Source organism: Misgurnus anguillicaudatus, chromosome 1 (genome assembly GCF_027580225.2).
Source record: "Misgurnus anguillicaudatus chromosome 1, ASM2758022v2, whole genome shotgun sequence".
NCBI lineage: Eukaryota > Metazoa > Chordata > Actinopteri > Cypriniformes > Cobitidae > Misgurnus > Misgurnus anguillicaudatus.
Genome location: NC_073337.2, coordinates 25,460,524 through 25,488,147, shown reverse-complemented (window position 1 = coordinate 25,488,147; position 27,624 = coordinate 25,460,524). Strand labels below are relative to the sequence as shown.

General features: G+C 37.6%; 1 protein-coding gene across 5 annotated transcripts in view; it reads left to right on the top strand.

Annotated features, from left to right (window-relative positions):
• Positions 1-21,128, top strand: part of pdzrn4 (PDZ domain containing ring finger 4) — a 90,167-nt gene extending 69,039 nt beyond the window's left edge. For all 5 annotated transcript variants that reach the window (XM_055191431.2, XM_073868736.1, XM_055191430.2 and 2 more), the window contains 7 exons: positions 5,859-6,106; positions 9,131-9,233; positions 14,557-14,658; positions 15,698-15,760; positions 18,399-18,500; positions 18,655-18,759; positions 18,838-21,128. In XM_055191431.2, coding sequence (XP_055047406.2) covers positions 5,910-6,106; positions 9,131-9,233; positions 14,557-14,658; positions 15,698-15,760; positions 18,399-18,500; positions 18,655-18,759; positions 18,838-20,403 — 2,238 coding nt within the window. In that variant the 5' untranslated portion in view covers positions 5,859-5,909 and the 3' untranslated portion in view covers positions 20,404-21,128. The remainder of the gene's footprint in view (positions 1-5,858; positions 6,107-9,130; positions 9,234-14,556; positions 14,659-15,697; positions 15,761-18,398; positions 18,501-18,654; positions 18,760-18,837) is intronic.
• Positions 21,129-27,624: the final 6,496 nt, after the last annotated feature.

Sequence of the window (27,624 nt, the reverse complement as noted above, 5' to 3'; positions counted from 1 at the left end):
TAGTCTTTAGTTTAATCAGATTTATAAAAGAAAGATTAGCTTTACAGATTCTTTTCAATAACGTACGAAAAAATGAAGAAGGAGTTACTACCGCGGGAGGAGCGAGTACGAGTCATGCAACACAATGCATGCCTACTTACAATGTGCAGCATAAAAATACCAAAATTCACAGAATTCAGACTTCTTTCAAACAGCCGCCTGCACTTTTTGGGTTGACGTAATGCTCTTTGTGTGTGTTTGTGTTAACTGTTGCATTTTCTTCTGTTCGGTCGCATGGCCACGAGGTCCTCGTCCAATTCTTATCTCACGAGCCACATGTGTTTAAACACACACACTCTTGGGTCTTATCGCTTCTTCTGGCTTATCTCACGTGTGCATATCATTCAGCTTAGAGTAAATAAACAAGGCACCGCATCACCTGATGAGAACTGACCCAAGTATGACAGCTCTGACATTTAACACACATACATATTGTATTCTCCTCCACTGATCTCAGATAGCGGAGGTTCTCGCATTTTCTGCTCTCCACTTCACCACGTGGTCCTCTTGAGGCACAGCTGATATTATAAAAGTCCAAAATCAATATGAAAGCTCTGAGGTGACTGCGTTTTTTTCCTTGTTATCCAGTCGTGTGGCACCTGACCTTTTTCGAGTCGTGTATGGAGGTGGGATGAGTAGGTGGGCAGGTGGGACTTTGACGGTACGCGGCGGCCATGTTTCATTGACGTCAATGACCTTTTACATTCATATCACCGTTGATCAGCGTTGAACTTCAGAGTTTCTTTACCTGCTCAATAGAAGTCGATTCCCAATAGCTGTTGATTTCTTACAGTTTTCGTCATTTATTTTTGCTACATCTCACACAGTATTTTGTACATCTGGTGAGAGTCTATGCACACATGGCCCGAGCCCAAAAGCTCATTACTAGTTAGTAACTTGGGAATTAACTGGCCCATCTGGTGAGACATCCAGCTTGAATATCTCACGCTCTCTTGTTTTCCTGTAAGGAACATGATAGTCATGCTTGGACATTGACGAGCTAAAAGGGGGAAGGTCTGTTTAAATTTTGACGTTGATGGTGTTTGGGGGATATTTGTGAGTTGATGAATGCCTGAGAGCAAAGGTCACTGTCATGTTGTGTCGGATGCTGAGGTTGTTCACGCTGATTTCAAAAGCAGCCTGAGGTGCCAAGTGTTCTCCTGAAACAAAAATTTAAATGAGGTTGAGGTTAGAAGACAGATGTCTGACACGCCAGTCAGTTTTGGGTTTGTTAATGCACATTTACATTACAAAGAGAGTGCATTGCATTGCATTCAAGGTATAAATTTTATTAGTATGTGTGTTCCCTAGGAATCAAATCTGTAACCTTTGCTCTCCCAGCTCCCATGTATTGCATTGATCAGACATCTGAATGAAGAAGGAGCAAACGCGTCTAGTTTGGTTTCGAAATATCACATAAATGGTCTGTTACACTTTCAAGGACCATCAATGTGGGACTGATAGCTTGGGTTGGTGCCGTCTAACACAAATCTGGTGCACTTTGATCACATGTGCATTGCTGGGGAGTCTGGATTGAAATATGTAATGTACAGGGCAAAGTTAATGGAACGCAAAGGTCATGAATTTAGTAATTCAAGGACAACGTGCAGAACTAGCTGTAAATACAAATCATATTTAATTGATAAACCATAGAGATGCACCGGTGATGTTTTCGCTCAGGAAATCAATAGAAGCAGCGCTGCGATTTGTCAATTGAATGAGCTGCTGGAAAGCTCAATGCATGTGCAAGGGAAGCAGATGCGAAAGGTTATTTGGGGGTACCTATACTATTTGTTAAGCATGCTATTAAGATGATTTGGAGAGCAAATAAATGTGACCCTGTTTGTGAAATCCAAGATCTAATTGAGATTTGGAGCATCAGAGTTTACTCGGTCAATATTAAAGATATCAAGGTTATATTTTCACTGAATGTCCTTTACATTATGTAAGATCAGCCTTTATATTCCTGTTAATATAAACTGGATAAAATTAGACTTTATATTTATTTTTAATGGCTGTGTGTTGTGTGTCGGTCAACACGTAACATTGTTTTTTTTGTGCTAAATGAATGATAAAAAATATTTCAGCTGTTTATATAGTATGACTATTTTCTCATAGATCTACAGTAGTAAGATGTGTGTGTTTGCCACAATTCTGTCTTGAATTAATGTTTGAAATGCTGAATACTCTGAGCTTATGACAAGCTCATTTAATTGGTCAGGTGCTGAACCTGCTGTTGCGGGTGAATGAGTTCTGATTGGGTGGTTTTGACAGGTGTCATGTGCACAGGGTTCCCACGGGTCATGGAATATTGTGGAATTTTAAAAGTTTTATTTCAGACATTGAAAGTCAGGAGAATTTATTTTTTGTCCAAGTCATGCAATATCATGGAATTTTAAAAGGTTTATTTCAGACATTGGAAGTCAAGAAAATTTATATTTTTTCTATTCTAGACATTGAAAGTCAGGGAAATTTATATTTTTTGTCCAAGTCATGGAATATCACTGGATTTTAAAAGGTCTGTTTCAGACATTGAAAGTCGGGGAAATTTATATTTTTTTCTCCCAAGTCATGGAATATTGTGGAATTTTAAAAGGTTTATTTCAGACATTGGAAGTCAAGAAAATTTATATATTTTCTATTCTAGACATTGAAAGTCAGGAAAATTTATATTTTTTGTCCAAGTCATGGAATATCACGGAATTTTAAAAGGTCTGGGCTGCGTTTCCCGACAACGTTCTTTCTTAGCGCGCTACGAAGACTCTTAAGTTAAACCTTATCTACAGGTTTACCTTTTCTAGGCGTGTTTCCCGAACTGTACCTTAGCGGGTTTCTTAAGGTATACTTTCTTACGTACGACGTTACCAGGTGCTGTCCATGGCGATGGTGCTGAATAGGTTGATATCGATTGCTCGACAATCAATTGTTCACTTTATGTAATAGGTACTTCGCTGCGTTATGAGAGAGCGGTGTTATTTATTAAATAAACATTTCAGAAATAGTTCAAGATACATTTATTAGGAATATCTGGTAAAAATATTTCAAATTGCAAACAACTAAATATAAACCTTGTATATTTTATTTTATATCAAACCCATGCAAAACTCGCAACTTCATGTCCAAAAGTATAATGCATAAACTGCTCCAATGCATCCATTATTCCTTCACTTTAAAGGATAATTTCCCAATAAATGCGTTGCACAGGGGAATAAGGTGGGTCGTGCAAGTCACCTGGCTTGGCATTACACTTAAAATATATAAAAACAAATTGTTGTTCATTAGTTCACGCGTTTATGTGCTTGGACAGTGGATGCGCAAGCGGTTTACAATGCGGATATAATGCTTAATGGACGCATTTCTGGAGCCGCGCCTGTCTGTTTATCGTAAATACTGTATAACATAAAATATGTGATATATAAATATATATTATGATTGCTTTAGATTTTAGCTTTGATTAGTTTTAATGTTGAAATTTGTTTACCTTATACAAGCAATAATCAAGTGTAGCAGTTTCTTTTGAATGTTTATAAAGAATATGGCATGCAGCTGCCTAACATTAAAAACTTCGATGCAAAGTCGACCTAACATCAATAATAATATTTAGGAAAATCAACAATTATGATTTTGTGATGAATGTGCTCCCGTGGCATGCGATTTTACTTGATTTGTTTTATTGCAGCTAAAATAGCCGGTAAACTAAAGATATAACGGATTTGAAATGCACTAAGTAAGATTCGCTGTATAGCTACCTGCCATAGTTTCACCAACTCCTTCACCCAAAATGTTTTTTTAATAGTTTCTTTAGCCTGTAATAATAGTTTAAAGCTGATGTTCCTTTGGAAAAAATATTAAAAATCTAACAACCATCAGTGTAATAATGTCTAATTATGTGAATGTTTTATTCTTTAAATAAAAAATGCCTAATTTAACACGGAGTGTACTTCAACTTTTTTTAACAGATATTTAGTTATATAGACTGCAATATAAACAAGCTTTTATCACAGTGATGGCCCCTAGCGGAGTCAAGTGGGATAAGGTATAGCTAAGGGTGCTCCAGACCAACCTTCCGAACGAACGACTTACAGAAGTGATACGTAACTAAGAACGTTTCGGGAAACACGTATTAACGATAAGGTACAGCTTAAGGTACAACTTAAGAACGACGTAGAGCTAAGAAGGTTTCGGGGAACCCAGCCCTGTTCCAGACATTGAAAGTCAGGGTAATTTATATTTTTTTGCCAAAGTCATGGAATATCACGGAATTTTACAAGGTCTGTTCCAGACATTGAAAGTCAAGGGAATCGTTTTTTTCCGCACAAGTCATGGAATATCATGGAATTTTAAAAGGTCTGTTCCAGAAATTGAAAGTCAGGAAAATTCATATTTTGTTTGTCCAAGTCATGGAATATCACTGGATTTTAAAAGGTCTGTTCCAGACATTAAAAGTCGGGGAAATTTATATTTTTTTCGCAAAAGTCATGGAATATCACTGAATTTTAAAGGTCTATGCCAGACATTGGAAGTCAGGGAAATGTATATATTTTTGGAATTTTTGTTTATATTTATCCAAATGTAATTTATCTATACCATATTTTTCTAATACCATATATTCACGCACTTTGTGTAGCCTATTGTTATAGAGTGCCGCAGGGATGACATATTTTTGTAGGTGAACTCAGAAATTTGCGGGACACTCACTCTTAAAAATAAATAAAGGTGCTTTCAAGGTTTTTCACAGCAGTCCAGAACACGTGTCAAATAGAAGAACCACTGCAACCACTTTCATTATGGCTTCTTCACTCTTGAATGTGTTGAAAAAATAACTTGACAGGTGGAAATTTGAGAGATATAGAAAGAAAGTTTTTCCTGTGAAGTCAGCAGATGACCGTTATGTTCATCATTAGGTTAATTGTCACTATGAGACGAACGCAGGTATTAATATAAGTAGCATACGCCAGATTGCTTATGACGGGAAATGAAAACAATTAAGTAGCATCAACAGCAGAAACATCTGTCACACTTTTTTTAACAAAAGAAAAAAGACAATGAATCAGTAAAGACAAGATAATTAATTAACAATGAAATAAGCCGTTTTAGAGAGAAATTGATAATTATTGGATAATGCAGAACAAACCCAGTCATAGCATTTAATTTTAGGTAACTGACTGTATGCATTAGTGTTTAAATGTTTATTTGCAAAGAAAAGTTAATGGTTTTACTTGTTACCTGGTTCAAGTTCATTTTAAAATGACTTATCCAAGTATAGGTCAATTTAGTTCACTTTAGACACTTTAAAGCTTTAAAAAGTCATGAGTGGGGTATTACTGGTGTGTTTTATGTCTTAGAATAAAACATTAAAATACATTGGGCTTATGTTAACCATTCAAAAACGTTTTGCATAAATTGCTTAAAACTTACTAAAAAATGAATGCAAAAATGATGCACTATATTTTTAAATGCAAGGCAAATTATTTTACAAGAGCTTTAAAATTTGCAACCCAGTCTGTGAAAGCTCAGCTAAAATAATTTTTATTGTGATTTACTGTTTTTTCTACATAAAATGTACAAGAAAATTCTTTGTAAATTTAATATTTAATATTGACTGAATAAGGTCATGTCAACGATTAAAATCAATAAATACAATTAAACTTTGATGCACCTAATCTCAAAATGAAATTGAGACTTTAGCCTGGACTTCACCGACAGGCTCACATTTATGATATGCCATGAGATGTATTGTGCTAATCTTATGATCCACAGTTTCATTTAGATTACTAAATAATTCTTCAATTTGGGGTTTTGGCCTTTGTTCTGTTCAGGTGAATGGGCGTGACTTCTCAAAGTCCGGACATGAAGGGGCAGTGGAAGCCATGCGGAAGGACCCAATAGTGGTGCAGGTGCTGAGGCGGGGTCACCCGTCCCGAAACCAGAGCAACCTACAGGAAGTCTGTGTGGTGGACGTATGCACTCAAACAGACATCACCTTCGAACACATCATGGCTCTGGCCAAAATGAGACCCAGTACCCCACCTGTGCCGGACATCTGTCCCTTCCTGCTGTCTGACAGGTATAAAAAAAAATGTATTTACTATTTTCAACACAAAATCATCCTAGATAAGGTAAAGAACATTTTTTGGAAATATAACCTTGATACCTTTAACTTAAGCGATTAATCGCATCCAAAATAAAAGTTTGTGTTTACATAACATGTGTGTGTACTGTGTGTAAATATTATGTATATAATAATACGCACACATTCATGTATATTTTTAAGAAATATTTGCATTTATATACTGTATATATATTTATAAAATTTATATTATATAAAAATATAAATATTTCATATATATATATATATATATATATATATATATATATATATATATATATATATATATATATATATATATATATATATATATATATATAAAACCAATTTTTCTTAAATATATACATGATTCTGTGTGTTTTTATGTATAAATAATAATTATACAAGGTACACACAAAAATGTTATGTAAACACAAACTTTTATTCTGGATGCGATTAAACGCGATTAATCTTTTGACAGCCCTATCTTTAAATCATTCCCTGCCAGCCTTTTTTTAAAAATGTGATTTTCACAAAAGTTTTACAAAATGTCTTCCAGCAAAAATTTCTTCCATAAATATATAAACATACAAATATATCAAATATAAGAACAGACGCTGTGCTTTGAAACAAACAAAACGAGAAAAAAACATTTCATCGTATTTTGTTCTCTTTGTTCTCTTTGTATAACCTCTTAAATATGGGTAGGTTTCTCAAAAAATACTAAATTTTGAGCAAAAAGCTGAAAAAATTGCATTTTTGTAAAGGAATTTTGTTAGAGATCAGATTCAGAACGATTATCAAAACATACACGGAGTTTACAAAAGTATTAAATTAGTTTTTGCGTCAGTTTTTTTATAAATTGGATAAGAGCCATCTAGTAAATAATAGATGAATTACAGATTACTAGGGCCCTATAAAATCCGTTTTATTTTTTCCCAAATTCCATTTAATTTTTACCCAAATTCCGTTTTCTCCGTTTAAATGTTTGCAAATTCCGTTTTATCCGTTTTAATTTTTGGCAATTATATTTTTTACCCTTTACTGTTATTTTAGTCATAAAAAGAGTGTGCCTTTAATGTTAATTATTAAAATGTAAATGATTTGGGGAAAAACTGGATAACAGGATTACTTAATGACTATAAAAGATGCATTTACACACGCACATACACACGCACACACGCGCGCGCGCACACACACACAAACACAACTCAATTCAATGCATTGTGTTGTTGCAGAAGGCTACAACAAGGTGTCAAAGCAGTGGTGTCTTCAGAAGTGCCTTAAACACATCAATCCAGCGGAACGCGATCCATATTTTATACACAATCGCTTGAAATGCATATAACTTTACAAACATACACAGGATAGTGATCTGACTTCGGACAGCATGAGCACGCAGCTCTTTGCACGTGCGAGCGAAAGAGAGACAGAGAGCGGCGCCATGATGCAGATGATTATATTTTAAATGCGAGGGATAGTTAGTTTGCCTCAGCTCGCTTGAAATGCATACAACTGAACAAATATATGAGGATTTGTGTTCGGACTTCGGACAGATGCGTGAGCGCGTGCATGTGAGAGAGGTACAGTTAGGCAGACGTGGATGAGAGAGTGCATGTATCTTTGCGCTCACCGTGAACAGAGTGTTGACAAAACTTCCAAACTAACAGTTCTCCAGTCACATAAAAGTCATGTGAGACCTGCTCGGAACTAAGTGCTTAGCGTCGAATTTCTTATTTTTTTCGCCGACGAAAGCAGAGTCGTGGAGAGCCGCTTCGCCATGGTTTCAGTGTTTTGGAGGGGGTCTGAAACGACGGGAGGGGGCGTGTCGCCCAGATTTACTTCCCCCGGTCTGCATTTCCCCCAGACATACGTTCGTCTCCCACACAAAAACATAATTTTATTCAAAATATGTAAAATTCCGCAAAATTCCGCGTTAATACTAGATTCCGTGTTAATTAGCCAATTCCACGATTCCGTCCGCGATTCCGTGATCGCGGAAATTATAGGGCCCTAGATTACCGTAAAAACTTGCCAGGGAAGTGTCATTGGCAGGAAAATATTTTCTCTTAATTGACGAGAAAACTTGTCAATGGCGGGGAAAGAGTTAATATTGACTGAGTAAGGTCATGTCAAGATTGAAATTAAACTTTAATGCTCCTAATCTCATCATTAGATTGAGACTTTAGCCTAAATTTCGCATGCAGATATTATGGCATATGTATTACCGTTTTATAACTATGTTATTACTATTAATGCTAATTTAATAGCACAATTTGACTCTACCTTTTCCCTGACACATCTTCTCTTTGAACTCTTCTACATTACATCTAAGTCTCTCTAAACCACTCAGGTTTGAATTTCAAAGATATCCCACTGGTGCAAAATTTTCTTCATCACCCGGCAATGGCCGTAACCCCCTCCCCTTTCGAAAAATATCCCCCATCACAGTCGTAAAGTCACGTCGGGGCCTATGTGTAATTATTGCGGTGGCTTCCCTTATCCATTTCCTGTAATGAGTAGTATGCAGGGTGATTAAAACCTAATGGAGTGCTAAAATATCAAACAGGCTGGCACACAGGTTTCTCTTGGTGTTTTATACCCTCTTTTATGGCCCCTCATCCAATTCAAATTGTCCAATGAAACACAAATCACTCAGACCTTCAGCGCTGCGTTTCTGTGGATGATCTGATCAGCTACCTCCTTGTGTGCTTTTGTGTGTGTGGATACGGCAAAACAAAATTAAGGATTCATCTCATTTGCGTGTGTATGCGTACGACCAGGCTTCGCACAGATTGCTTGGGATCTTGGAACGGTTCATTTGCAGTTGTATCCCGACATAATGTGTTAACAGATTAATGAGTATTGTTTGTTATTGCATGCGCCCTTTGACTACAAACAAATTCTGGTATGGTGTAACGCATGGCTCTGGGGTCTGTTTAATGTGTGCTTACGTATTTAACTATATAGTACATCATGTTTTTCTCTCGTTTTCTTCCCCAGCTGTCATTCCATTCAGACAGTGGATCATGAATATTTCGATTGTCCGGAGTACGTATCCGGCACTCAGGCAGAAGTGGAAAGGGCCGATGAATTTGAATGTGAGGTGAGTTGAAGTCCGCAGGCTCATAATGAGTTAAGATGCAGACCCACTTACCATAATCAAGTTCATATTTTTATGGGTTCCAACAAAGTTTAAAGCTCATAAATAAGAAGGTCCAAGGGATATTGCTTTTTTATTAAAGAAATAGTTTACCCAAAAATAAAATTTCTGTCATATTTACTTACTTTAAGGTCGTTCCAAAGCATTATGGTGTTTTTTAATTTTTTAAGAGATCAGATTCAGAGCAATACACAACATACACAGAGTTTTTACTATTTAAAGTAACAGTATGTAAGAAATGTATATCAATTAATCATAAAATGTCCCTGCTATATCACTAGACATTAAGAAATCATTTTCATTTGAAAACTTATATCACTCACAACAGTGGTCTGGCCAGGATATTGTCATTTAAAAAGTGGAGTTGCAGCCCTCAACTGATGTTTATGTTGTCATTTTGTGTATTGGCCACCAGTTGTGTGATTGCAGTACCTGTTTTAGCCACAAGTTTTGTGATTGCAATACCAGTTTTGGCCACAATCCTACATACTGTTCCTTTAACGATCAGTGGATGCTTTAAAGTTGTGTAAGAGCCCCACCTAGTGGATAATAGCGGAAATATGGATTGCCATAAAACCTGATCATTGTCATGGAAGCGTTTTCTCTTAATTGATGTGTTAACTCGTAAATGGCAGGGAAAGAGTTAAATTTACACTCACCTTAAGGATTATTAGGAACACCTGTTCAGTTTCTCATTAATGCAATTATCTAATCAACCAATTACATGGCAGTTGCTTCAATGCATTTAGGGGTGTGGTCCTGGTCAAGACAATCTCCTGAACTCCAAACTGTATGTCAGAATGGTGATTTAAGCAATTTTGAGCGTGGTTGTTGGTGCCAGACGGGCCGTTCTGGGTATTTCACAATCTGCTCAGTTACTGGGATTTTCACGCACAACCATTTCTAGGGTTTACAAAGAATGGTGTGAAAAGGGAAAAACATCCAGTATGTGGCAGTAGTGTGGGCGAAAATGCCTTGTTGATGCTAGAGGTCAGAGAAGAATGATCCGACTGATTCAAGCTGATAGAACAGCAACTTTGACTGAAATAACCACTCGTTACAACCGAGGTATGCAGCAAAGCATTTGTGAAGCCACAACACGCACAACCTTGAGGCGGATGGGCTACAACAGCAAAAGAACCCACCGGGAACCACTCATCTCCACTACAAATAGGAAAAAGAGGCTACAATTTGCACGAGCTCACCAAAATTGGACAGTTGAAGACTGGAAAAATTAGTCTTGATTTCTGTTGAGACATTCAGATGGTAGAATCAGAATTTGGCGTAACAGAATGAGAACATGGATCCATCATGCCTTGTTACCACTTTGCAGGCTGGTTGTGGTGGTGTAATGGTGTGGGGGATGTTTTCTTGGCACACTTTAGGCCCCTTAGTGCCAATTGGGTATTGTTTAAATGCCACGGCCTACCTGAGCATTGTTTCTGACCATGTCCATCCCTTTATGACCACCATGTACTCATCCTCTGATGGCTACTTCAAGCAGGATAATGCACCATGTCACAAAGCTAGAATCATTTCAAATTGGTTTCAATGAGTTCACTGTATTAAAATGGTCCCCACAGTCACCAGATCTCAACCCAATAGAGCATCTTTGAGATTTGGTGGAACAGTACTTAGTATTTTTATATAACGACATAGTCCTTTTTTGTCCTTTTGTAGTATGACATTCTGTGGAATGGAAAAGATTTATGTGAATCCTCTTTATGCAAATCAGTCTTCCTCTTGTGATCCACGAAATGATATGCGGGTGAATAAATAATGACATCATTTTCATTTTTGGGTTTTTGCTACAGCTGGAGTAGTCGCAAATGATGCCATTATAACTCTGACTGATAGATACAGGAGGCCAGATACGGATGTAATTAGTTTTACTTTAGTATCACTAATGTTCTTCTCTAATGGATCTCTTATTGATAGTACTTGTAAGAAAAACACGTATATCTCTTAATGGTTCGTCATTAATAAAGATGGCTTGACGCTAAACAAACAGCTTGTTGCCAGACGTCTCGCGAAAGTAGTGGATACTATTTGCGATGGGATTTTAATTACGGATTTGTCATTGTTATTTCCTGTCACTCGTATATTTCCAAACTCATGCTCGTGTTGTTATTTTTACCGTGAAACATTGCAGCGAAAACTTTCTTTTTCCATACCATTTCACATACTATTTTGCATACAACGACAGCTTAGAGTGACTACGTCTGTCAAGCCCACATTTGTGAGGATCCTTCAGTATTCCTCTTAGTGTCCCACAGAAAAAAAATACAATATACAGGTTTGGAAAGACTTGATGGGTGAGTAAATAATGATAGACGGCTTCACTCTCTGGGATCTGCATTAGTCTACGTCGCTTCATGCATGGACGAGCTCTTTCCATCCGAAATAACTTCAGCTGTCTGTCACAAGATCTTTCATAACCGGCCCAAACTAATAACATTCAGAGGGGATATGAATACGTCACATCTTTAAATCTGTGATGTACGTAGAATAATCACTATAATTTTGCAGTGCCTTCGGTGGACGCTCTGGTTTAAAGCGGATCGTGGAGGATTATTCTGCTTGGCGGATCGGTTGATCCCTTCCTGTGAACACAATAGGCTTGAGGAAAATATGAAGTATCGTCGAGCTTCTAAACGATCAATATGAAGCCGTATTAAAGCCGGTGGTGATGAATTGCACCCATTGTGTGGACTGACAGTAACTCGGGTTCGGCTGAAATATGAGGGAGTCCAGCTATTTATATCACACCGTGGACGTTCTCGTGAAGGTGTTGGTATCTCATTTTTAGAAATTATTTGCCAAATAAGGATATTTGACAGTTTGGGATATGTGTTCCTGGAAAAGAAGCTGGAACGTCATATTGTCGCTGTCGTAAATCTGGTTAATGGGGAAGGAGGACTGGTTGATGTATGACACGAGTGCTCGGTCAGGACCGTCGACCGGTAAATGAGTCGTTTTGCTTGACTGAACCGAGTCTAAGCGGTACGCCTGGTTTTGGCTACACTGCAAAAATGACTTTCTTACTAAGTATTTTTGTCTTGTTTTCAGTAAAAATATCTAAAAATTCTTAAATCAATATGTTTTTTCTTGATGAGCAAAATGACCTAAGAAAAAAAGTCTAGTTTTTAGACAAAATGTATCAAATTAAAGTGAATTTGTGGATAAAACAAACAAAAAAATCTGTCAATGGGGTAAGCAAATTTTTCTTGAATTTTTCTTGAATTAAGTGTTTAAAAAAAAGTTCTAGATGTTTGGCTTACCCTATTGGCAGATTTTAGTTTTTGCTTGTTTAATCCACAAATTCAGTTAAATTTGATATTTTTGTATTATAACTAGACTTATTTTCTTAGGTTATTTTGCTCATCAAGAAAATGCATTTTGACTTGAGAATATTTAGATATTTGTGCTTAAAACAAGACAAAAAAACTAAGAAAGTAATTTTTGCAGTGCACTGCAAAAATGATTTTCAAAAATACATTTTCTTAGTATTTTTGTCTTGTTTTCAGTAAAAATTAGGGCCGGGACTGTAACTCGTTAATTAAGATTAATTAACTACACAAAAAATAACGCGTTAGACATTTTTTACGCATTTTAATCACACTTATTTTTGCACCGCGTATGAGTTTCGGTGGACCGATTATACTGGAGCACCAACTTGCGTTCATGACTTCAGACAACAAACCACAGTGAACATGAACGAAGAAGCTGATGAGACTGATTTGGTTGGCCCCGTGGATGGAAAATTTTGGTGTAAAAAAACAAACGGATGGAAGCGTCAATAAGAGCATGGTTGTCAAAAATGAAAACTATATTTTGTTGCTTAAGCTTATGTATTCAGTCATTATTCAATGGTATACTAAAAATCCATGTAAAAAAATAACTTCTCAATGTTCTCAGGTCAAATATTTATATGCGATTAAAATGTGATTAATTTCGATTAATTAATTACAAAGCCTCTAATTAATTAGATTAATTTTTTTATCGAGTCCTGGCCCTAGTAAAAATATATAAAATTCTTAAATTAAGATGCTTTTTCTTTGTGAGCAAAAAGACCCAATAAAATAAGTGTAGTTTTTAGACCAAAAATATCAAATTTAAGTGATTTTGTGCATAAAACAAGCAAAAAAATCTGCCATTTTGGTAAGCAAAAAAAGCTTAAACATTCTTAAAAATTAGCTTACCCCATTGGCAGATTTTTGCTCGTTTTAAATCAAGAAAAAAATAAAAAAAATCAAGAAAAAAAATTCTTAGTATTTTTGTCTTGTTTTCAGTAAAAATATCTAAAAATTCTTAAATTAAGATGCTTTTTCTTGATGAGCAAAATGACGAAAAAAATATATCAAATTTAAGTAATTTTGTGCATAAAAATGCGGTAAGCAAATTTTTTCAAGAATTTTTCTTGATTTTAGTGTTTAAGAGAAATTAAACTGCCATTGGCAGATTGTTTTGCTTGTTTTATGCACAAAATCACTTAAATTTGATATTTTTGGTCTAAAAACTAGACTTATTTTCTTGGGTCATTTTGCTCATAAAAAAAAGCATCTTACACTGCAAAAAATTATCTTAAATCTTAAATTAAGATGCTGTTTTTCTTGATGAGCAAAATGATCCAAGAAAATGAGTCTAGTTTTATACTTAGAATATACTAAGAATTTTTTTCTTGAAAATCATTTTTTGCAGTGTACACTGTAAAAAAGTTGCTGTAATTATGCAGCTGGTTGCCAGTAACTTACTGTGGAAGATAAAGATTGAAAATGTTTCATGGTCATTTAACGTTGAACAAACTGTTGCCAGTAAATAACATAAATGTAAAATCTACAGTAAGTTACTGGCAGCTAGATGCCAGTAATACTGTCATTTCTACAGAATTTTTTTACAGTGAAATTTAAGAATTTTTAAATAATTTTGACTGAAAACAAGACAGAAATACTAAGAATTCTTTCTTGAAAATCTTTTTTGGCAGTGTACCTGCTGTTTTTTGACAAATAAATGTCTTTCAGCGCTAAGCATCAGCTCAGACCTACAGTATATCATAAAAGATTACATTATTATATCACAGATCCATATGACATAATCCTCTGCAGGACTTGCAGGACCATAAACCATAGTTTTCCTTTTCAACAGAGGCCAAATGAGTGACCTGGGACTGGTGACCTCCAACCTGCATATCTGCTAACTAACAAATTTTCCAATTTGACTTTTCAGCAAAGTATGTTTGAAATATCTGGGTGTGTTTGTGTTACAGGAGGTTGAGCTCTGTCGAATGAACAGCCAGGAAAAACTGGGTCTGACCCTCTGTTACCGCACCGATGAGGATGAAGAAGATGCGGCCATTTTTGTTGGACAGGTGAGCAATTATGAACAATAGAGATTACCTATCATATCAACTTAAACTTGTAGAAAAGCTCGGAAAACAAATGTATGTACAATGGATGTTTTGTAAGCAAAAAGCTGTTCATTATCAAACATGGGTCTCAACTGTAAGATGTGGCGTTGAGAGTAAAATCTGATGCAGGCGATCGAAAAAATCTTACTGAACGCTTCTAGCATCAATTAAATTTTCAAAAAATTAATTAAAAGATAAAAGCTTCCCAGAGTAAAATCAAAAGGACTTAATATGGAAAATTTGTGGATGATTTTCTCCTTTCCGAAGTTCAAATGTCAAACGAAAGTCTACCAGAACTGTGCAAAGCATGAAGAGTAGAGATTTGGAAATTATTCAGCATATAGATGGGCCTTTTTAATTGCTGATTTTAATTAGCAGGGAATGGCACCTCTCTTGTTTCCCGGGGAGTGTAAAATGCCACTTTTTCTCCACTCACCTCCTTTGGCAAACAAAGGCATGAAACGGGGAACGCGTTTCGACACAGACAGGAAGAGAATTATTGTGCAGATGTTGCCGACTCTTACACCATTTCTCGCTTGGAGATATGTAAATTCAGACCACCTGACATCAAACAGGGAGAAACTGCTCCTAAAACAGATTATTTTCTCATTCATATCATCACGGGAATGGATTATAGTAAACAACATACAGAACGTGTCTATAAAAAGAATAGTTCATTCAAATATGAAAATTATGTCATAATTTATACATCCCTGATGTATGAGCCTTCATTTTTTGACTTACTTTTACACAAAGATGTAATGGCATTGTGTTATATCAATGGATGCCGTTTTACAAATTTGAAGTTAACTACTATATCTGTACCCAAAACTATTTATAAAGAACATGATACATATTGATATGGATTGTGGTAAGTTTATTTCATCTATTAGGGGGGGACAGAGTACCTCCCTCTGTTCTGTATCAAAACTTAAATGACTTTATATTGAATTGTCCTATTAATAAGCTCACATATTGATGTCACGTTTGTTGTTTATAGGTTGAGCCAAACAGCATTGCCGCAAGGGATGGACGGATCAGACAAGGCGACAGAATTTTACAGGTGTGGTACATAAAACCCATATAAATCAGTGTTGTTTTTGGCAGCCCTATTAGTTTTAGTCTTAGTCTTTTGGACAAAAATGCTTTTTACTTTTGAAAACGCAAAAAGGTTGAAAACGCAAAAAGGTTTTAGTCAAGTTTAAGTAAATTTTAGTCTTTAACAAATTAATTTAGGTTAAAAAGTATTGAAAATCGCCTTAGGTTTGACAAGTAGATACATGTAAAACCTTAAGCTTCCCATGAAATGTGTCACAAGCCGATTGTCGAGTAAAATTGAATGTATATGATATGTTAACAGCGTGACTTGTTAGTTGCCTTTAAAAAAATAACAGTGTGATGAGCCTTCAGGTGCCGCTTGAGGTTGGTGGTATTCTTCCCACCTAGTTTGTGGCCACTTTTACCGTCGTCTCCCAATACTATGCATTCCGTTTTTCTTTCTGATGGATTATACTGATATCATCATCTCGTCGTTTCCGACTACCAAGCCCGAACTCGCCACAGCCGCAGTTGTGTTCTTCTTGTGTGAAATCTGGTGCGCGTGCGCAGCATGGCGGCAGCCGAGTGGTGGGCGTACCCAAAACAAGGAAAGGAAGCGGCAGCATTGCTGATACTTTTTAGCTAAAAACAGACAGATTTCACACAAAATAAGCAGAAATGAAATTTCATTGTGAACGTCAGACTTATAATAATTTTCGTTCCGTCTCGTCAACGAAAACTCGAAAGCATCTCGTCATGTTTTAATCACCTTAGAGCCATTTTTAGCTAGTCATCGTCGCGTTAGCGTCATAAAATAAGGTGCGTCAACGAAATAATTTCGTTATGGTCATCGTTGACGAAAACAACACTGATATGAACACGTGTTTGTTCTCACTCGCCTGTGAAATCTTTCAGTTTTTATTTAAAGTAGGGCTGCACGATATTGAAGAAAATGTGATAACTTGCAAAATTATGCAATATGCTGTACAATAAAGCTTTGATTTGTAAAATCAATTGGGATAATAATAAAATGTATTTAAAAATTGAAAATGCTGAAACCACAAAGTCGCACAGGTATATTTGTATGGGTCAAAATGATCAATTGTTTTGGCAAAAATCATTAGAATATTAAGTAAAGATCATGTTCCATTAAGATATTTTGGATATTTCTTACCGTAAATATATATTAAAAATGATTTATCATTAGTAATATGCGTTGCTAAAGACTTCATTTGGACAACTTGAAAGGCGATTTTCTCAATATTTTGATTTTTCACCCTCAGATTCCAGATTTTTAAATAGTTGTATATTTTACTATTTGGAAAGCTTATTTATTCAGCTTTCAGATTAAATAATAAATCTCAATTTCAAAAACATGTACCCTTCAAATATGTATATAACAATACACGTTTCACATTCTTTAGGATAAGAAAGCATCAATCTCTCTGTCTTACCAGTCTTTTTACAACGACCTAAAACTTTGACTATACAAAATGTTTTGAAGTATTAAAATCATCATTGCGACATTTGTGATTTTGTTGGTTTGTTTCGGTATATCTTGACAGGGTGTGAAAAATTTCCCCCGGCCCCATTAAAATATACATAAAATCACTAAAATGTTGTTATATATTTTGTTAATGTCTGTACTTGCATTACACTGTTTTTTCCAACAATAATTAAATCTAGGGGAATTTGCAGTTTTAACTAGTGTAACGTCTTTTTTTGTCATGTGTCAGTGGTCTATCTATGGCGAGACTTGACAGTACATATTTTGCGATTATAATTTTAAAAATCGACCTCACTATTTATAAATCTGTAAATATGTAAGCAATTTTGTGACATCCATCTCCGAGCATTAAAGAATATGAACAAAACATATAAACAAAATCTGAAACGTGTCTTAATAATCAATTACACATACTTGTGTAACTTAAGTTAATAATATAACTTTCGAAAGAGGCCATAACAGCAGCATTTTCACAATTGGTCTCAGACTTTATCTGTCCCTGTCTTTATAGCCATGTAAATTGAACTAACAAAGTCATCCGCCCATTAAAAAACCAGATCATCGCGATAAACTGTGGTTAAATATCAGTTTTAAATGCCTTGGCTTTTACTGCGTGTTGACAGAGTCCGTGTGACATTCAGCGGAGGCCGTGGGGTTAAAGGTTCAGAGAATTTACGAGCAAAAGAAGACGGAGAGAGATACAGTACAAAGGACATGAGGCATCTGCGGATGTAACAGTGAAGGAGATGAATGCAGTGCTTCACCCGGCGCCTGTCTCATTCACCCCACCCCTATTATCTTTCAGTGACAGTACCATTACTCTGTAGGAGAAAAGATGAACGACACCTGTCAGATCCTGGTTAATTGTGTGTCTGAGGCGTATGTGCCGCCAAAATGCTTTTATAAATGCTGCGGCTCCTGCAGCCCAGTCGGCAGTCTTGGTAATCGATGCAAAGTCTGTCCTGTAGTAAATGCATAATTGACTGGAGGTTGTTATCACACGGCGGGGGCCTGGCGCATTGGTGCGCGTGTGAGGAAATGCAATTTTGCTCCACTTCTGTCTTTGAAGAAGTGTGCTTCCGGTATGAAAATCTTGACAGTCTATCATTATCTTTGTGTGGGATTCATTGTCTCTCTGAATCCATGTTTCTTCCAGATAAACGGTCATGACGTGCTGGACAAGGAAGAGGCTGTTGCTCTTCTCTCAAATGAAAATTCCAGATCCATAGTGTTGCTTGTCACCAGACCTGAAGGACAGGTGAGCTAATAGGCACTGTTGATGGTTTCAAACAAATGTGCATGTGCAAGAGATAAATTCTAATATAGCTTTGTCAGCATCTCTAACAAAGAATGCCATCCCTGAATGCATGGCAATAAACTTGTGGACTGCTTATCTGTCTCGTATCCTTTAGATGGATGGGAGCTGGCTTGATGAAGACCACCATGACTTCCTAGAGGAACTGAAGATGGAGATTTTAGAGGAACAGAAAAAAGAAGGAATCCTTCAAATGAAGCGGGTAAGTGTGACCGTTTGATATGTTCCTTCTGGGTCCTTTGACAGCCATTGAAGGCTCATGTCTGTTCGTTTCTTGCAGTCCAAAAGACTTGAGGAGGAAGTATCTACAGATACGGCAACCTGCTCTTCTAGCATTCTAGAGAAGGACAGTGGCATAAAATGCAGCTTTGAGGAGACCTCTGAACAGGAAACCTTCTCTCACGCCCAAACACGGACTCAAAAACAACTTCTGGACAAATGGGGTGCAGGCTCACGTTCGGTTCCTATGGACACCATAAGCTTTGAGCCGGGTCAGGATGAAAGGATAAGTGAGAGTGGAGTGGAATGCGACCACTTCCAACAGCTCCTGGAGCTCAAGTGCCAGATCCGGAATGGTGGGGAATGCGGATTGGTGTACAGGCGAAGCAGTACTATTGAATGCAGCTTGACGGAGCAAGGTGGAAGCGGCGTGGCGCGGGAGCTGCATATGTTAAACGAGGAGCTACGCAGCATTGAACGCGAATGCCAGAGCATCATGCAGGCACACCAGCTCCGCCGGAGCAAAAACGACTCACCCCGAACAGATAAAGAAAATCGCTTGCGGCGTGGCAAGCTTGCAGATATTAATGAGCATCCTGAAAGATTTCAAGGGGAGAAGCTGAGAGATAAAGACAGCTCTAGTGCCTACAACACAGCAGAAAGCTCCCGCTCAACGCCACTGGGAACGGAAGGATCACCTGACCACTCGCTACACCATCGCGTCCACTTGACCAATCAGAAGAACCTGCAGAGTCCCCACCACATACAGAGTCCATATAATAGCCCCATCTTGACATTTCCCAGCCAAAGTCGTGCCCATACTTACACCACCTCAACAACCCCTTTACAGATTCCCATCACCAGTCCTGGTTCACAAGGTCCCAGCCAAGCCTTCTCCAGCAGCCTGGAGCAAAGCCCCAGCAACCCCTCAGAATCTGACCCAGCCCTCCCGGCAGATGATGAACGTTGCGAAAGGAACCGTAACAGAGTCGCAGCCGCTCTGTACCACCCTTCACCCTACCAAAGCAACACTGCAACAACCCAGCTCCCCACCACACGACGCTACCAGAGCTACCTACAACTCCTACAACAACATTCCTCTTCTTCTCTGGAATACTCCCAGAGCCAGCTTAGCCTTCTCAGCCTCCGTGGACGGCCCGGTCCCTCACAATCCGGCCGGCTAGAATGGAAGGTCAAAGTCCGGGCAGATGGAACGAGGTACGTGGCACGCAGACCCGCACGAGACCGCATCCTACGGGAGCGAGCCTTGCGGATCCGTGAGGAACGTAGCGGGGGGATGACTACAGATGACGACGCAGTCAGTGAACTGAAGATGGGTAGATATTGGAGCAAAGAGGAACGCAAGCAGCAGCTAGCACGGGCGAGAGAGCAACGACGCAGGAGGGAGTTCATGCAGAAAAGCAGGTTAGAGTGTCTAAAAGAGTCTGTGGGGACAGCGAGCGGGGAAGTGAGCATCCTGGAGCTCAGCCATAAGAAGATGCTAAAGAAACGAAACAAGAAGATCCTGGACAACTGGATGACCATTCAAGAGCTAATGAGCCACGGGGCACGAGCGCCTGAGGGCACCAAAGTTCACAACGCCTTCCTCTCAGTCACCACCGTTTAAGGGTGTGGTCTCGCTTTTATGTACTTGCCTCGTTCAAAGTGGCCATTTTATAAAGGTTAAGATGCAAATATTTTTCCTTGAAGCCGAGTCGACTCATTTTAACTCGACTGGGTGTCGTTTCAAGAAATGTGAATGTTCAAACTCTCTTTTGATATTTGGACACTACCGTTACAGACCTCGCTGTGATTTCCGATCGAATGTATAAAAGACGGTTTTTAACGCACTACATTGTGGTTTAATGTAGTGTTTCTGTCCATGCATTTGTATTTTATAAAGTTTTCATCGGATAAAGTACTTGAATGTGCGATGTCGGCATTTTGCTGCCGTTTCATTTTTTGGATCTAGAAATGTAAATATTCTTTAAAGGTCTTCATTTCAGCATCAGGTTTACACATTTGGCAGACGCACGATGTTACCATTTTAATGGTATTGTATACCGATTTTTGTACTGTTCTAAAACGAATGAATATTATTTATATTTTTGAGTTATAAGTTATGTAGCCTCTGTTCCATCTTTATAATGCCAAATGACTCAGTCTGTATATCGAATTCCTACCACACTCATGTGCCTTGTAGGGAGGCTCATTTTTCTACCACAGGTTGTGAGGAGACAGAGTTATCTTGTCATGTTTCTGGTCTCTTTTCGATGTATAAGACAACTTTGTAGCCAAGTCTACGTGTTGTGTGCTACATGCAAAAAAGGATAATAAATTATTGTTATATAACTCAAATGTTTAATTCTTTATTCTCCAAATAAAATTGTCTTTCCTGTGTGTTCAGCATGCGGAGATGTTTGTAGCCAATGGAATTGATTTGCGTTTTGATTGACTTCCTGAACTAATTAAGCTTAAGATGAAGAAGCGTATTGGCCAGATAAACGGCAATGATGTCATTAGTCAGACAGCTTTGGCATTTCTCAGATTTGCATCTCACCCAAATACCACACCTGTCACAATTAAACCTGTCCTGTCAGTCAGTGGCATTAAGATCTGTTGGATTATGAATGTAGAGTCGGGAATGGGTTTTTCAATAATGAACAACTCTATTGTTAATGTTGCTGAAAACTGAAAGCAAAGGAGATTGTCCCATAATCAGTATATAAATATAGACGGTTTCATCGAACGGATGTGCGTTGTCACGATGTAGCGCCTGAACCGAAGTGAACTTCCGGTCTGTATTAATTTATCGGCCTGGCAAGTGGATAAACTGATCTCTGAAACAAATGGGTGATTCTCACGAAATCCAGACTTAAAAGGTGTCCAGCATGAAAAATGTATTTGCACATATAAGATTAAGGTCTGAATTTACTATAACCATTATTTTTAGGGGATTAAAAAATATTTCCTATAGAATTATTAATTTTTTTTAGATTATTATCAAAAATTGTCATTACCGCAACATGATATTACATTAAATATATGCATTTAGAAACTCATGTTTTGGTAAAGAGAACTAAAAAGTTGTCTATACTATGACAAACTAAATTTCAACTTTTATCTGACGAGAAAAAATAAGAACTGCTTACCTGGTAGCCATCTTGAGTGTCACAGTCAATTATGTCCCTTCCAACAATTCTTTTTTAAAAATGTTAGTTCATTGAGGGCTTAAACAATGATTGAAAATTGTAGCGGAGGATGAGAAAATAACATGCACTGAGGCTGTTTATTTTTTTTTAGATTTTTAAATGATAAATATTTCCATGTCAAAGAACCCAAATCCAGTCATGGACACACGTTACGGTAGTGAAAATTTTCCCCTTAAATGTGGAAAAAAAAAAAATTGGTGTGTATGATGTCATTTGAAATGTGCAAAATAGTACATGAAGAGATGTTTGTAACTGTATGCTTCATATTTTGATACTCTTACTTTGCATTTTCTTTATTTATCAAAATGTTTCATGACACCTTATAAGTCTAATTTCGTACCCAAATATCTTTTTTTTTGGTTTTCTAAAGATGAAGGGAGACGACGAGCATGGATCAAAGCTGTGCAGAGAGGTTTGGCAGCCTGGCAAGAATTCAAGGACCTGTAGCTAACATTGTTTAATTTTACACACTAACGTTAACTCTGTGTAATAGTTGATACGCGTTAGATATGATAAATGAACAAATATGAAGTCTACCGGAAGTCTGTGTGTGCGTGTGTGTGTGTGTGTGTGTGTGTGTGTGTGTGTGTGTGTGTGTGTGTGTGTGTGTGTGTGTGTGTGTGTGTGTGAGAGAGAGAGAGAGAGAAGAGAGGTTGGAGGCTTTTTGAAGTCGAATGTTTTTCATCTTTGGTATGGATGTGTGCTGCATGTAAAGACCTGTCTGCTTCTGTTTCAAAGTGATAACACCGCTGCACATCTCATGCACTGATGCTGTTACCCATTACTTGCTTTGGGTCGCTTTAACATGGCTTTCGACCCACCACCCCCTTTAAATAGCCTCGCTTTCATTGCTACCCACCGTTGCTTTCTGTAGAAGTTTCAGCATGATTGCAATGTAAATTATTTGACATGCAGGTCACTTTGGTTCTTTTTTATTGTTCTCTCTGTTTTTCTGTGTGAGGGGTTTCTTTGGTATTGTTAAATGATACAAAGCATGTCTGTAATTAATAGATGCACAATCTTTTGCTTACCATTAATGAATATTTGGAGCACGTGGAGCTTCTCAATAATTATATTCTTTAACGAAAATCGAAAATGCCATTTATCATCGCAAAGGCCGTAAGATTAGACTGACTAAATATGAGTTCTGGTTACATCTGTATCAGCAGTATATCACAGTGTAAAACATGTCACTTACTGCTGCCAGCAGGTGGCGCGATAACTGTAACTGAATATTGGCATGTTTAATGTGTCAGGACTCTTATAAAAAATGCAGGGGCAGGTCAGACATTGTAACCCTTAATAAGAACAACTTCCTGTTTCATGGCGAAATGCGAAATTTGTCAGGCCGCCTCCACCGAAAAGTCAAGGTCTCCGCAATTTAGCATCGCAAGATGACACTGACCAAATATGATGATGATCTGATTAAAATTCTAGGAGGAGTTTGTTAAAGTACAAAGCTTGGAAATGTCAAAAAATGTACTAGAAAATTAAAAATGGATGACTTCTCATTAGAGCATAGATCCAAAAGACTTTTTGTAGGTCTTGGGGTGACAGATGATCCTACCAAATTTCTGTATGTTTAACCTTACCTGTTTCCTTTGAATTTTTGTAGGTGGCGCTCAGTGGTGGCCGGTGACCTATTTTTCGAGGGCTCACGATGGGAAGCTCGTCACAACATGTATTTAGCCCGTCATGTGTGGGGCTCGTCATGTTAAAATATGCGTTTGGCGCGTCATGTGAAGCATGTTCATCATGCGTCATGTCAAAATAAGTGCACGCATCTAAAGGGTTTATGATAAAGTGACGGCAGCTTTTTCCAGATACTCACTTAATCTCCTGTGTAATCAGAGTTTAGTGTTAAGCGAGTATTTTGTGAACGTGAGCGTCTCTTTTATCATAAATCCTTTAGACGTGTGTCCTGCAGGCACGTATTTTGAAATGACGCAATATGCACATGATTTACATGACGCAATGAACACATATTTTGAAAACCCATGCAACACACATGACACTCCGAACACTTATTTTGAAATCACGAGCAAAGTCACCAGCCAAGCGTGCAGCACAAGCCCTGAAAAGCGAAGCCAAAACTTCTCGATCACTCCCCCCAGTGACTGGTCCCCAGTATAGGTCATAAACCCCGCCTCGCCCATGTTATTCAATGGGACTTGACACCAACTAAACAATTAAATTACACTTCAATTATCTTTTTTCCGAAGTTGGTTATTTACTGTAGTTTTTATCATGCTGATGTAAATTCAAATGTTTGTTTTTAGTTAGTTATTTATTTAATGCTATAAAAACGGTGGTGTGACGTCACAATTGACAGCTGTGATATGCGCATTGGGCTAGAGCAAGGGCGGGGCCTTGATTTTGCGGCTTTACTTCCTGCTCACTATTGCGCAGGACTGGTCCCGAAATTGCTACTGCGCAGACTCAAGACCCAAGATGTCAGCGCCGTATCGAGACACTGGCAGCTTCACGTTTTTGTATTTTTTTCTTATTTTTAATTTTTGAAGTTCTCCTCATTTCTTTCCTTATAAAATCGTGTCTTGCATTATGGAGCCAATATCATAGGAAATTCTCACAGATCGAATACGGTTAAAGCCTTCTGTATTATTTATGTGTAAGAGTCGTTTACCTCATTACCACTCATTCACATTCATTTATTCATAAATGCTCATTATGAGTGACAGGGCAGAGATGTGTAAAACGGTATGGATATCTCTCTCTGTCTCTCTCTCTCTCTCTCTCTCTCTCTCTCTCTCTTTTAATTGCCATAGTCTTTCATTTACGGCCTATTTACTATATTCAATACATTATTTTGTAAATGAATCATAAAATGAATGATATGAATTATTTTCAGCTGTTGTAAGGATTCTCAATTTCTTTTTTGCCTTGTTTGTCCTGAGGTGCTCATTTCGTCTATTTTGGACCATTTCTTCAACTCGTGCAGTCTAACAATTCTTCAAAAACGTTTTCTTTTTGGAACAACATGAGTGTAAATAAATAATGCAAAGGTTTCATTGGATGAGCTATCTCTTTAATAAATCCATTTGTGTTGCATTGAAAGTTATATATTATTATGGTCTTAAAACCCTTGAACAAATTGCACAGACGAAACTCAATTTGGCGAGTCTCACAGGATCTCAGATGCTTTTTAATGACTTTTTTGCTGCTGCGATTTTTGTGCTGAACTCCAGTATTTTTGTTCAGAGTAAAAGAGCAGGACTTCCCTTCGTCGTGCTTTTTGAAGCCCTCCAGAGTTCTCAGACGAGAGATAAGACAGAAACAGAAATGATGAGGTTGAATTCAGAAACGGGGTCAGTGAAGTTCGAAGGGAAAAGAACAGAGAGTTGTCGGGGTGGGAGGAGAACAGCGTGTCTGCTCTGTCTTTTGGCTTTGATGATGGACACGCTGCACTCTGTGAATTTACGGCCGCTTTCTAAACAAGCTGTCAAAAGCACAACACAGCTAATGTGAGTTTGTAGGTGGATAGTCTTATTTTCTCATTGTGCAAGTGGAGATCTTGTGCACAAGATTGTTCATGATACTTTTTGGAAACCTATTTGCATTTGTATCAATGGAGTTATTGACTGTTGTAGGACCCAGGGAAATGAAAGTGATACTTCACCTAAAATTAATAATTTACTCACCCTTCTGTTGTTCCAAACCTGTATGAGTTTATTCTGTTGAACACAAAAGAAGATATTTTGATAAATGATGGTAAGCACCAGTGGCGGCCGGTGACTTCTTTTTTCGAGGGCGCTCGATATGCGAAGTTCATCACAACATGTATGTAGCCATCATGTGTGTGGTTCGTAATTTCAAAATATGTGTTCTGCGCGTCGAGTGATTCTATGTGTATCACGTGTCTTGTCAAAATAAGTGCCTGCTGCAGACGCATTTAAAGGGGTTTATGATAAAAAAAGACGCTCACGTTTGCCAGATACTCGCATAATCTCATGTGTAATGAGAGTTTACTGTTAAGGGAGTGTCTTGTGTGTATTTTGTGAACGTGAGCGTCTCTTTTGTCATGGACGGTTTTGACGCGTGTGCAGCAGGCACTTGTTTTGGCAGGGCATGTGATGCACATTGTTCACATGACGCAACAAACACATATTTTGAAAACACCAGCAACACATGACACTCCGAACACTTATTTTGAATTTGCGCCCCTTGGATGAGCAGTCACAAGCCGTCACTGGTAAGCACTCCGTTGATGGTACCCATTGACTTTTAATAGTACGAAAAACAAATATGATCTAATCCTCATGTTGTTTCAAGCCTGTATAAGTTTCTTTATTCTGATGAACACAAAAGAAGATATTTTGATGAATAATAGTAGGCACACAGTTGACGATGCCCATTGACTTCCATAGTAGGAAAAACAAATAGTGAGTAAATGATTATGCAATTTTTTTTTTTTATGAAATATGCCTTTAACATCCGTGACTTTTACTTGTGGATGTTCAGTTCATCTGCAAGGTTTTTTTAGTGGCATTTGCTCTGGAGGAAAATGACACCACTTCCATGATGTTGCTGATTCAATAGTGTGTGCAGTCCTAAGCCCTTACCCAGCAACTGCTATGACGTGTTACACTTTTAATAGTCCAAAAAAAAGCGCAGTGTTCCTGATTGGTCAGCTAATATGTACGTTGGGATTAGCCTGAATACCTCTGACATCAGCAGGAAATGTGATGCTCCTTACCATGTTTAAAAGATTTAGTTGCTAACAGGAGTTAGTTTACAGGCTGTGAGTCCCAAACGGGAGGAGTTATGATAATGTCGATCTTGTCTATGTCACCAATCCCAGGAAGTAAACTGTTGCCTTCAATCTGTGTGTTTACTGTAGTCCAAGAAAAGAGATTTATGTTTGAGACAATAACCTTTTGCATATCGTTAACATGAACTAATACACACTTACACACCAAAGGAAATTTAAAAAGATGAATCGGATCATTGGTGCTTTTTAACGCTAACCAGCCAAACCCTGAAAAGCCCTGTCCTCACTATTGCAGGGCGGTACCCTTTTAAAAAATACACCTTTGCACCTAAAGAGTTTATTTAAATACATCATGGGTGCATATTGGTACCAAAAAGTGAATATTAGTTTCTCAAAGGTACATATTGGTACCAAATGTATACCTAAATGGTACATACTAGGACTTTTCTAAATAGGACTGCCTCAGTGACAGCTTGGGATCATTATTTAACCATTTTATCTCACATTGAGCTTTGATGAGGTTCAAGTCCAGCTTGTGACTTTTCCCATTCTTTTTCTTTTTGTCTCTTACATTTGCTGTTAATAAAAATGGCATAAACTATATTTCTAAAGGCAAAATCCTGGTATGGACAGGAAATGTGTGGCATAACTAGAAGCGTACGCTTTGACTTCAGTACCCATGTTGAGATTCATTGAACAAATGGTGTTAATCCCTCACTGAGCATCTGTTTTTTGCATGGAGATTGAGTCCGAGCAAGTTCAGCTTGAAATGAAGGCAATAGCCCTCCAAACAGCAAATTTAATCCTGCAGACATTCATGTTTAGTCTCATGAAAAGCAACACTTGAAGAACAAAAGGAATAATCATCAGCAGAAAGGAAAAGATAATCGTACAGAAAGAAGCTCGA